General features: G+C 48.4%; 1 protein-coding gene across 1 annotated transcript; it reads right to left on the bottom strand.

The window, feature by feature from the left end:
• Nucleotides 1–1,208: 1,208 nt before the first annotated feature.
• LOC147747434 (E3 SUMO-protein ligase KIAA1586-like) lies at nucleotides 1,209–2,378 on the bottom strand. Its single transcript, XM_086925605.1, has one exon. It carries the CDS (start codon nucleotides 2,376–2,378, stop codon nucleotides 1,209–1,211), a length of 1,170 nt encoding a protein of 389 aa, XP_086781731.1.
• Nucleotides 2,379–12,315: the final 9,937 nt, after the last annotated feature.

Here is a 12,315-nt window from a genome sequence, read left to right as displayed (position 1 = left end):
TGTCTCTGGCGGCCATCTTTGGAGACTTATTTGTTATGAAGTTTCCTAATTTCCTCATTTACTACAGTCTCCTCAGTAGGAAATCCTTTCAGTTTTTTTACTTTGGTTCCAACAAGAAGGCATTCAGATGTGTCACACATTTGCCATAAATTCTGAATGTTAGCACTCTAGTTGCTCATTAGATCACTGTAGTAAAGCTACTGCTCACCAGCGAAGTCTGCTGCTGGTATTCATTGTGCATGTTTCAGTCTGCATGTTATTTTTTAATGAAATAGAAGAGGATTTGAGAAGTCAAAATGTGCCCTAATTTTTCTTTCTGCAGCACTAATCATAATTTATATGGCAAAGTGGAGCCCCTCATTTTGTGCCTTTGCAAATTAAATGTTTTAAGTCTTACCACTTTATTCCAATCAAGATGGCTTCAGGTGTTCCATACTTTTCTCATAAGTAAGACTGTTAGCGCTCTAGTTGTTCTTTAGAACACCCTGGGACATTCTGTCATTGGGCTATTCTTGGGCTCCATTTGGGTGATATTTGTGCTACATTTGGGCTCTTTTGTCTCAGCTGGCCATCTTGGGAGACTTATTTGTTATGACCAATGTTCCCTTTAATTTTTTCCTCTGTGTGCGGCAGTGGAGGGTCTCTGTGCGCTGCAATCATGGCTATGTGCGCCAGGAACCAAACCACGTGTGTCTGCGGCGCCAAATGGCACTCAAAACGTTTACTTTAAAAAGTGAAAGATGGTGCATTTTCACACATACAGCGCCACAATAAGGGTCTTAGGGGCAGTTTTCAAATTGGATAAGAATGCCATGACATGAATTGGTTACACTGGCAAGTACACTTCAAGTTTAGAAAAGCACAAGACTTCAATGGTGGTACCATCATAGGATTTTAATAAATATTCTTAGCTGGAGCACAGTTCATTGGGTGGGAAATGTTTCGAGCCTATACAATATCACATATACACAAGAAGGGAGATGGCTGTTCAGACACATCAAGTGGCATCACTAGATGGGTGACAGGGTTGCTTCTCACGGCGATCCTTGCCATTTTTCCAGTGCTGATAAACTCAGTCTTGGTCAACTTTCCCATTCAGGAGGTAGACCTTTGTCCTCATCAGCATATCCAAATGCTTCGGCTCTAGTCTATTCCTCAATTTACTCTTGATAGTATTCATGAGGCTGAATCCTCGTTCACAGTCTGCACTAGATGCTTGAAATGTTACGCAGACAATCAAGCTGAGACGCCGCACTATACTGAGCAGCATTGTGTACAGTGAAATTCACCATGTCTTGAAAGGTGGCAAATAACCCACCCTTTACATGTTCTGCCACCACATATTTATAGTCTCTGTACTGTCGAACAACATCTTCTGGTGTTTCACAATCACCCAGGGCCAAGACATTTTTATACTTTTCAAAAAGTCTTTGAATATTCTCAGTCCCAAAATCAAAATGTGATTGTGTTGCTATTGCCTGGATCTCAAAACTTGCCCATTCTTTCAGCTCATCTTCAGGGAACCTTTTTTGCATGTGCTCACAAAGAAGGGAAACAAAAGACAAAATAGGCCCACTGTCAAACTCTTGCCTTTCCTTGTACAACACCATCAGATCTCTTACATTGCTGTTCCAAAAGACAGTGTCCCCCAAATATTGTTGCTTAATTTGGCCAATCTTTGATCTTGCATACTGTACAGCTTCAACAGTAGTCAAAGAACTTTTTTGGAATAGTTTGCACAAAGATGCAAATTCACCCAGAATGTCATTAAGTACTGCAAGGGAAATATGGTAGTTGGAGTCCGATAGCTTTTTATAACAATATTTACCAATTGGATCATTCTCCTCAACTTTCTCATGCTCAAAGTACTTAAGAACAGTCTCGTAATTATGGATTAGTGCACCAGCAGCAAAATGCCTTGAAAGCCACCAGACTTCATTCAGTGGTCGAAATGAGACAACTTCGCATTCAGCGACCGATGCAATTTCATCCAGCTTGAACTTCCTTGCAGGAGATCTGGAGAACACAGTGTAAACAGTCCTCAATAATGTCTCCATCTCTTTAATCATTGGAACCCCCTTCCAGGCATCATCAACTCCCAAATCTTCTTGATGGGAGACACAATGCTGCTCAACTAGATGAGGAATGGATTGTTTAAGGCGAGTAGCAACACCATTATTCTTACCCAGCATCACAGACGCACCATCAGATGTGAACATGACCATTTTCATGAGGTCCAGTTCATTGGCAGTGTAGAATTCTTTCACGGCAGAAGTGATAGCCTCAGCATTACAACTAGTCAGCTTCACTATGCCCCCAAACTGCGTTTTGTCCTCTGTTAATGTTACAGGTCGGAACTTGAAGTACAGGAGGAGCATTTTTGTAACAGAAATATCTGTGCTCTCATCAATTATCAAGGTGTGATACAAAGCTTGCCGAAGTTCTGTCATAGCTTCACAGTGTATCACGCTATTGATGGCCTCAAAGAACTCAAAGGCTTAGTTCTTGCTCCTCTAGCTGTCTGGTATCTTCACATACAAAGCTAGGTGGTCATGAATGTCTTGTACAGATAACATTGAAGTATTCATCTTGACTGCTAGCAATACGTTGTTGATGAGAATCTTTTTCTCCTCAGGCATAGATCTTTGGCGTTCAACTACTTCTATTCTATTTGGTTTGTCAGTGGCAGTTTCTGTCAGCATTGCTCGCACTCCATAACCAAACCTGGCAGCAGCACTTCTGTTTCTCAATATCACCACGGCAGACGTGTGTACTTTGCTAAGTAGATGGCGTTTTATGTAGTCTAGTTTCCTGCCATCACTCCATTTCTTCCCTGTGGAAAAGTCCCCAACAATCTTAGCTTTGGCACATGCTTTGCAAATCAAGCCCACGTCTGGACTGTATTGAAATAGTTCCCCGAGTTGCATGCGAACCTTGCTTCATGACTTCTGTGTCTCAGCCTCCACAATTTCCTTCATCCACTCTTCCTTGAATACAAGGCAACATTTCTTCCTTTGTGGTGAAGCACTGCACTCTCCCAAAGTTACAGCTTTGCTCTTGAACATTTCCGTGCCTTCTGGGTTGAACCTGCTGTGCCACAAAGCCTGCAAAATAAGGGAACCTGGCTTACGTTGACGCCTAGCTCATGAATGCAATCTGTTATACTATAATGTACTAGATGCACCACAGTTTAACTCTACCAAACAATAACCTCTTCTGCTTGAATGCACATACACCCGTTTAAATGTATGGGTTTCTGGCTGCGAAACCTGAAAAAGAATAAAACATGGGTAAGTATATTATGCTACAATGTACTCGATGCATCACAGTTTGACTCCACCAATCAATTACCTCTGCTTGTACTCACGCACGTCCGTTTAAATGTGTGGGGTTCTGGCTGTAAAACCTGCAACAGAATAAAACATGGGTAAGAATTTTATACCACAATGTACTAGATGCATCACAGTTTGACTCTACCAATCAATTACCTCTGCTTTCACTCACGCACGTCTGTTTAAATGTGTGGGGTTCTGGCTGTGAAACCTGCAACAGAATAAAACATGGGTAAGTATTTTATACTACAATGTACTAGATGCATCACAGTTTGACTCTACCAATCAATTACCTCTGCTTGTACTCACACACGTCCGTTTAAATGTGTGGGGTTCTGGCTGGGAAACCTGCAACAGAATAAAACATGGTTCAGAAAAGGGGGTGGTGATGAACAGAGTGTCTGAATTAAGCAGACCACTCTTACCCAGTCCAAAGATCAGGGCTTGATCCATCACCGTTATTTAGCTCATTGCACCATCCCAGCTCAGAACCTGGCTATATGCAAATTAATCTGTCCCTGGCCAAGTGCATCATGGGAATAGGGCAGACCAAACTACCAAGCCAATTCTTCACCAGAAAGGAGACAAGCTTCCGGGGACCGGTTTCTGGCATTTCAGCCGTCGTCGGCCCGGCTTGCTTGAATCCTGATGGTGCAGTGAGCAAGGGACTCATGTCTGAGTATACCCTGCCACACCTATAGTGGCCAAACATGATTCAGAAAAGGGGGTGGTGATGAACAGAGTGTCTGAATTAAGCAGACCACTCTTACCCAGTCCAAAGATCAGGGCTTGATCCATCACCGTTATTTAGCTCACTGCACCATCCCAGCTCAGAACCTGGCTATATGCAAATTAGTCTGTCCCTGGCCCAGTGCATCATGGGAACAGGGCAGACCAAACTACCAAGCCAATTCTTCACTAGAAAGGAGACAAGCTTCCGGGGACCGGTTTCTGGCATTTCAGCCGTCGTCGGCCCGGCTTGCTTGAATCCTGATGGTGCAGTGAGCAAGGGACTCATGTCTGAGTATATCCTGCCACACCTATAGTGGCCAAAAACGATTCAGAAAAGGGGGTGGTGATGAACAGAGTGTCTGAATTAAGCAGACCACTCTTACCCAGTCCAAAGATCACGGCTTGATCCATCACCGTTATTTAGCTCACTGCACCATCCCAGCTCAGAACCTGGCTATATGCAAATTAGTCTGTCCCTGGCCCAGTGCATCATGGGACCAGGGCAGACCAAACTACCAAGCCAATTCTTCACCAGAAAGGAGACAAGCTTCCGGGGACCGGTTTTTGGCATTTCAGCCGTCGTCGGCCCGGCTTGCTTGAATCCTGATGGTGCAGTGAGCAAGGGACTCATGTCTGAGTATACCCTGCCACACCTATAGTGGCCAAAAACGATTCAGAAAAGGGGGTGGTGATGAACAGAGTGTCTGAATTAAGCAGACCACTCTTACCCAGTCAAAAGATCAGGGCTTGATCCATAACCGTTATTTAGCTCACTGCACCATCCCAGCTCAGAACCTGGCTATATGCAAATTAGTCTGTCCCTGGCCCAGTGTATCATGGGAACAGGGCAGACCAAACTACCAAGCCAATTCTTCACCAGAAAGGAGACAAGCTTCTGGGGACCGGTTTCTGGCATTTCAGCCGTCGTCGGCCCGGCTTGCTTGAATCCTGATGGTGCAGTGAGCAAGGGACTCATGTCTGAGTATACCCTGCCACACCTATAGTGGCCAAAAACGATTCAGAAAAGGGGGTGGTGATGAACAGAGTGTCTGAATTAAGCAGACCACTCTTACCCAGTCCAAAGATCAGGGCTTGATCCATCACCGTTATTTAGCTCACTGCACCATCCCAGCTCAGAACCTGGCTATATGCAAATTAGTCTGTCCCTGGCCCAGTGCATCATGGGAACAGGGCAGACCAAACTACCAAGCCAATTCTTCACCAGAAAGGAGACAAGCTTCCGGGGACCGGTTTCTGGCATTTCAGCCGTCGTCGGCCCGGCTTGCTTGAATCCTGATGGTGCAGTGAGCAAGGGACTCATGTCTGAGTATACCCTGCCACACCTATAGTGGCCAAAAACGATTCAGAAAAGGGGGTGGTGATGAACAGAGTGTCTGAATTAAGCAGACCACTCTTACCCAGTCCAAAGATCAGGGCTTGATCCATCACCGTTATTTAGCTCACTGCACCATCCCAGCTCAGAACCTGGCTATATGCAAATTAGTCTGTCCCTGGCCCAGTGCATCATGGGAACAGGGCAGACCAAACTACCAAGCCAATTCTTCACCAGAAAGGAGACAAGCTTCCGGGGACCGTTTTCTGGCATTTCAGCCGTCGTCGGCCCGGCTTGCTTGAATCCTGATGGTGCAGTGAGCAAGGGACTCATGTCTGAGTATACCCTGCCACACCTATAGTGGCCAAAAACGATTCAGAAAAGGGGGTGGTGATGAACAGAGTGTCTGAATTAAGCAGACCACTCTTACCCAGTCCAAAGATCAGGGCTAGATCCATCACCGTTATTTAGCTCACTGCACCATCTGTGGAAAATTAATTTGTGCTGATAAACATTGTCTGCGCCATCTTGCCTTTTTCCCAATGCCACACTTTTGTCGTACACGGCAGCCATTTTAGATGCCTTGGTCAGACCCACTCTCTGCACGCCGCCGATCCCCAACGCGGCTCCCCACCCTCGTAAGCTTCTCCCCCCACGCACTGGCCACCCCCGCTTTCTCTCTCCCTCATGCATGGGCCATAAAACCCCTCCATCTGCGCTGCTCTTCCCTGGGAATCACACCCCGTGCCTGCCCGACACCTCCCTTTCTTCCTATTCACTATCGCACCCTCTGACACCCCTCTTCCTCCGTGTCCGATTGTCCAGGCCGGTCCCAGGCTATCACCTAGCCCTGCGGATGCAGTTTATGGCCTCAACTGTAAAGAATCGCCCCTCTTCAAAGGAGTTACAGTAGATCAAGGCCCCCACCCCATGAGATCCGTCACACCGCACGCATTCCGGGAATCGGCGGAATGCCCTGCTGTTCCTGTCATCTGATGACAAGCCTGTATTATGATTGGGGAGGGGATTCTCACTGTAAGGGTGTATGGGAACGGATCCGAAGCGGAAGATTCCAGGGATGTCTTTCATACTTCAAAGTACCTTTATTATAATAAAGAATTTCTTCCTGCCATAAATGCGTGTATAAGAGGCCAGGCCTCAGAGATGCAGTTAGAGTACCTCGAGAAGATTCCCTGTTGGTCTGATCTGATGTGTTCTCCTCCGGAGAAAATAAACCTTTGTTTCCTGCCTTCCAGTCTCCAGCGCCTGCCTCTTCATTGATTCATACTCTGTGGGATAAGAGGCGACATCGCCGGGCAATACTTAAGGTTATTTCGTTCATTGATTGCCTTCCTGCTTTACAATTGGCGTCCCAAGCATGGGGCCCATCAGCGACACGTGGATCCAGTGGGAGAGGTCCTGAGACAGAGTGAACGACTGCAGCGATCGGGAGAGCTCCTGTCCGATAGACCCTCGTCTGACAGCCGATCATCCGAACTTCACTGGTTCCGAACCGACCTCTCTCGAGTGATCTACGGTCCTGACTGGGAACCATCAGGAGTGCCGCGGGAATATCGGAGATTGGAGGACAGTCGGGTGCTGGACGCGGAAGACGAGAAACAGCCCATGCGGTCCAGGTAAGGTCGTGTAAAAACGACAAATTGTGAAACGATGATGGTTCTTTGAGACATTCGCTGCTTACAAACGGGGAAGAGTACAAACACTCTATCTTCCTTTGTGGACAGTGAAGGGTGGGTAACGCAGACTTTTGTCCCCCTTTGTAATCTGTCATGCCTATCTCTTCTCCCCACTGTTTGTTTGATTGATTGATTGTCAGGGTAGCTCCCTTTTCTTTGATTGTCAGAGCAGCTCCTTTTTGAGGCATTCCCTGTCCGCAAACTGTGAGGGATGGAAAGAGTCTCTCTTCCTTTGCAGATAGTGAAGGATAGGTAACGCGGACCTTTGTCCCCCTTTGTAATCTGTCGTGCCTATCTTCTCCCTACTGATTGTTTATTTGGATCTAGTTCTCTTGAAGCATTCACTGTTTGCAAACAACGTAGAATAGCAATATTCTGTCTAGTCTTTGCAGCTAGTGAAGGATAGGTAGTGCGGACCTTTGTCCCCCTTTGTAATCTGTCATGCCTATCTCCTCCCCACTGAGTGGTAGCTGGTTCAGCCCGGACCGCTTGTTAGAGGTGGATCATCCAGTCCCACTGGAAGGCACCCCTAACAAGGACATGTTCACAAAACATGGACTAGTCGCTATAGCATATAGCAAATTATGGCACAGGTATACGAAGATGGAACCCCAGAGTCAGTGGCCACTGATAGGATCCTTTGAAGAAAGCAAACTAGATGCACTAGATGAAGTTCTAAAAACTCGTAGAACGACACCGACCATGCTAGACAGCGTTGGCCTGTGGCGCAAAGAAGCTGTACAGCGAAAGAAGAAAGAGGAAGCTAGGTTAGACAAGGAACTACGTAAAGCAGCCCACCTAGCCGCAAAGAAACTAGAGGAAGAAATAAAGGAGAGAGAGGAAGCTAAGCGGAAACAAGAAACCGAAACATCGAGTCAGTGTCCTGTTAGAACACCCTCTGCGCTCTACCCCGAATTACTCTCGAAACAGCGAGCCAACGATGATCTCTTATTAGGTCCTCCGATCATCTACATGCCCCCTCCATATGCCCCTTCCCAACCTTCAGCGCAACACTCGCTGCCCCCAAGCACAGGCGAGAGTAGCGCCAGGGCCTGGGCCCCCATGGCCTCCGCGCCGGCCGAACCCCTCGCACCAGATACAAAACAAGCAGCAATGTTAGATGACCATGAGGCCCAAAAGACAGAACCCACGAGAACGAACAGGTTGGGCAAAGATGAGCGAGCGGGGATTGACAAGGTAGTCAGGACACTAGTAGAACGAAAGGAGAGTGAGGAACACATCATGGATATATTCAACTCATATGCGGGAAGCCACAGACGACACTTTGTCGTACAATTGTGTTATCATGTCCTAAATGCTTATGAGGACCGATATCGAGATAAAGGTCCCGAGAGCCTAACGACTCTGTATAGAAAGGTTGATATCGGGGATGAGGGTGAGTGTGACGTGACAGACCTCCTTGCGCGTACACTTGAGGTTTTCCGCCACCTCACTGAATCAGAGGTGGAAGCTAAACCTACCACACCTGTAGCGACCGAACCACAAATAGAACAACCTAGCACCATGATGCCGATAAGAGAGGCTGCCCCCTACTGGGTTCCCCCACGAGGTCAGGGAACACACGATGATGTTAACCACGCGGATGCAAGAGGGAGGGTAGTGTACAACTGGGTCTACCAACCATGGGATCGGCAGGATATTCTGATGTTTCGAAAATCTCTGCCCGATTTACGAAAAAAAAACACTGCCTTCTACACTGAACTAGGTACAGCCTTAGGTTCCACTATCATGACCCTAGCGGACATCGATTTGTTCTTCGGGTTATGTCTGCCAGCTGATGTGTGGAAGCAGATCCGCAAGGTCGACCACCTTGAGCTGTTCGGATATACCTGGAGACAACTCGATGAGATCGACAAGCAACGAGGAGCCGGACAGAAACCTGTAACGGCTATTCTTGAACTTCCGGACAAGATCGTCCAGAAACTCAAGACCCTGATTCCCGAGAAGAAAATAGACTGGTCAATAGTGACGGCCTGTAGACAGAAACCACAAGAAGACGCTTCGGAATACTTTTCTAGGTTCGAAACGGTGTTCTCCGACTACAGCGGCCAAGATATGACCACTGCAACCGGACATCACTTGTTCGTCCAGAACTTTGTGAAGGGTCTGGTGCAAGAGGTTTCTCAAAAGCTGCAAGCGAGCGAAAGCAGCTGGGCAGCCTCTAAACCCGCTGCTATCCTCCAGATGGCCCAATACTATGAGCATCAGAAGAATGAGAACGACAGGGCATCCGAACGTAAAAAGAAGGAGTTGAAAGAGAGGGTCATGATAGCTCAACTGCAGGGGGTGACGATAGGTAGGAAACCCTCCAAAGGAAACTACCAGTCGACAGCACCTAAGAATACACCCTCCAGAGAACGAACGTCTGTACCCTATGCAGGCCGAAGGGACTTAGACGAAAACCAATGCGGGTTTTGTAAAGGATACGGTCACTGGAAGTCGCAGTGCCCAGTTCTTCATGAAACGAACAGGAACCGAGAGGCTAGGGACGGGACAAACGGACAAAAGAACAGGGACCAGGGACAGAGACACACCAATGACGCTAACTATGACAGATCAAGACGACCTAACACATTTGACCGCCCAGGACAGAATCAGTACCAGCAGTCCGATTGCGAAAACGCCCACGACTTCGCATAGGACAGCCAGGGGCAAGGGAGGGATCCAGTCGAGCTTTGTGTTGACCAGCAAGGTCCTTATGTCACTGCTAAGGTCCTGGGTACGAAGTCCCCATTTTTGGAGGACACTGGGGCAACACGTAGTGCGTTATCTAATCGACTGATTCCAAGGGCACCCTTGTCTGGCTCACACGTGACATCAATAGGCTTTGATGGAACGCCCTCTACTAATCCCTTATCTGCACCGATTCCCTTTGACTTGGAGAAACACATCACGGACATGACCTTCCTGCTATCCTCCAACACCCCCGACGCCATTATGGGTCTTGACCTCCTGAAACACTTTCGAGCCACCATTCGATGTTCCCCAGATGGAGTACGAGTCATACTATACGATAACCAGAATCTGTTCAGGCCTTGTCCCACCCGACGCACGTTTTCCATCACTGACGCTGACTTGTCCCTACTAGACACTTTACCCTCGTACCTTTGGGCCAAGACCGACTCAGACGTAGGACGCATGGTGATAGACCCTGTGCACATCACTGTACGATCAGACGCTATGCTCCCAAAGCTTCCACAGTATCGGATATCGCCCGAGGGCGAGAAGGCATTGGTAGAAATCATTCAGTCCTTAGTCGATGCAGGAGTGGTAGAGGAAGTAGTCAGTAACGTCTGCAACAGCCCTATCCTACCCATTGTTAAGAAGCAAGGTGAGGGAGATGAGAAGGCTTATCGCTTCATCATTGACCTCCGAGAGGTGAACAAAGTAGTTGTACCTCAGTACCCAGTAGTCTCCGACATCACCACTATCTTGACCCTGATCCCCTCCACTGCCACTGTCTTCACTGTCATAGATTTCAAAAATGCTTTCTTTTCCATCCCCATCCATCCGGACAGCCGATACCTCTTCGGCTTCACCCTAAAGGCCCGTTCATATAGATTCTGTAGAGCACCCCAGGGCTACACTGAGAGCCCCAGCATCTACAGCCAGGCTCTCAAGAGGCAGCTGGACGCAGTCCAGCTCCCGGACGGAGTGGTGTTAATCCAGTATGTCGACGACATTCTCCCGGCTGCCGATACTACTCAACTTGCCATCACAGCCACCATCCAACTCCTGCACTTCCTCGCCGAGAACGGTCACAAGGTCTCCAAGAAGAAGCTGCAGTTCTGCCAACCCCAGGTGACATACTTAGGCCACCTCCTGTCCAAAGACGGGAGGAAGCTCACACCCGATCGGATCCGGACCATCCTAGAGACCCCTGTTCCCAAAACTCAGAAACAAGTTCGCTCCTTAGTAGGCCTCACGTCCTTCTGTCGGCAGTGGTTGCCAAACTTTAGTCTCATAATCAAACCTCTACTCTCTTTGTTAGCGAAAGATGTCCCCTTCCCACTCCCTTGGACCCCTGAATGCCAATCCTCCTTTCAAGAACTACGAGATGCCCTTTGCTCGGCCCCTGTCCTAGGAACCCCCGACTACACCAAGCCCTTCTACCTCTTTACCCACGAAAGGGAGGGGTGCGCTCTGTCTGTCCTAACACAACCCATAGGTCCCAAACAACGCCCTTGTGCCTATTTTTCTGCCACTCTTGACCCCGTAGCCAGAGCTCTGCCCGCCTGCCTTCGAGTGGTAGCTGCCGCTGCCGTCTCTATCCGACAAAGTGAGGGGATTGTACTTTCGAATTCCCTCACTGTGCTGGTCCCCCATGCTGTCGACACCCTCCTGAACCAGACCAAGACTCAGCACCTGACTAGTGCACGACTGACTGGTTACAAATTGACTCTGCTTGCACCCCACATCACACTGAAACGATGTACCACTTTGAACCCTGCCACTCTGTTGCCTCTCCCTGATTGCGACCCCAATGTGTCCCCTATGCATGACTGTGTGACCCTCACGGACGAACAAACTAGAAGTAGAGCTGACCTCCGTGACACTGCTATCCCAGACCCTGATGGAGAGCTATGGGAGATGGCTCGTGCATTAAGCTCCCCGACGGCACGACCTCGGCTGCCTATGCAGTCACCACGGCCCGGACGGTTGTTGAGATGGCCCGCATCACCCAACGGTCCGCACAAGCAGCAGAACTGATTGCCCTCACACGAGCATGCATCCTAGCAGCAGGCACAGTTGCAAACATTTACACTGACAGCCAGTACGCCTTCGGGGTGGTTCATCATTTTGGACTCTTATGGAAAGAAAGGGGATTCCTGACTTCACATGGCACACCCATCCTTCATGGAGATCTAGTCTCTGCCCTGACCGAAGCAGTCCTCCTCCCCAAGCGGTTAGCGGTGATCAAATGACAGGCGCACAAGAAGGTAACAGATCTCATTGGACAAGGGAACGCACTAGCTGACATCACTGCCCGAACCACAGCCGAGAATAGGACGACCACACGCATGTACGTGACTAGGTCACAGACGGAGAAATGGAAGGACGCTAGGGAACACATTAGGGACATACAGATGGCCTGCTCCCCCCAAGAACTGACTGAATGGGCACGGGTGGGACTGAAAGATGATGAAGGCTGCTGGCTGACAAAAGACACGAACAAATGGCTGCTACCCAATTCCTACTT

Source organism: Lissotriton vulgaris, chromosome 1_1 (genome assembly GCF_964263255.1).
Source record: "Lissotriton vulgaris chromosome 1_1, aLisVul1.2, whole genome shotgun sequence".
Lineage (NCBI taxonomy): Eukaryota > Metazoa > Chordata > Amphibia > Caudata > Salamandridae > Lissotriton > Lissotriton vulgaris.
Note: the sequence above shows the minus strand (reverse complement) of the source record. Positions and strands in the feature narration are given on the sequence as shown.

Coding starts and splice junctions, on each gene's coding strand:
- LOC147747434 (XM_086925605.1), bottom strand. CDS start 2,378: ATGCTCCTCCTGTACTTCAAGTTCCGACCTGTAACATTAACAGAGGAC.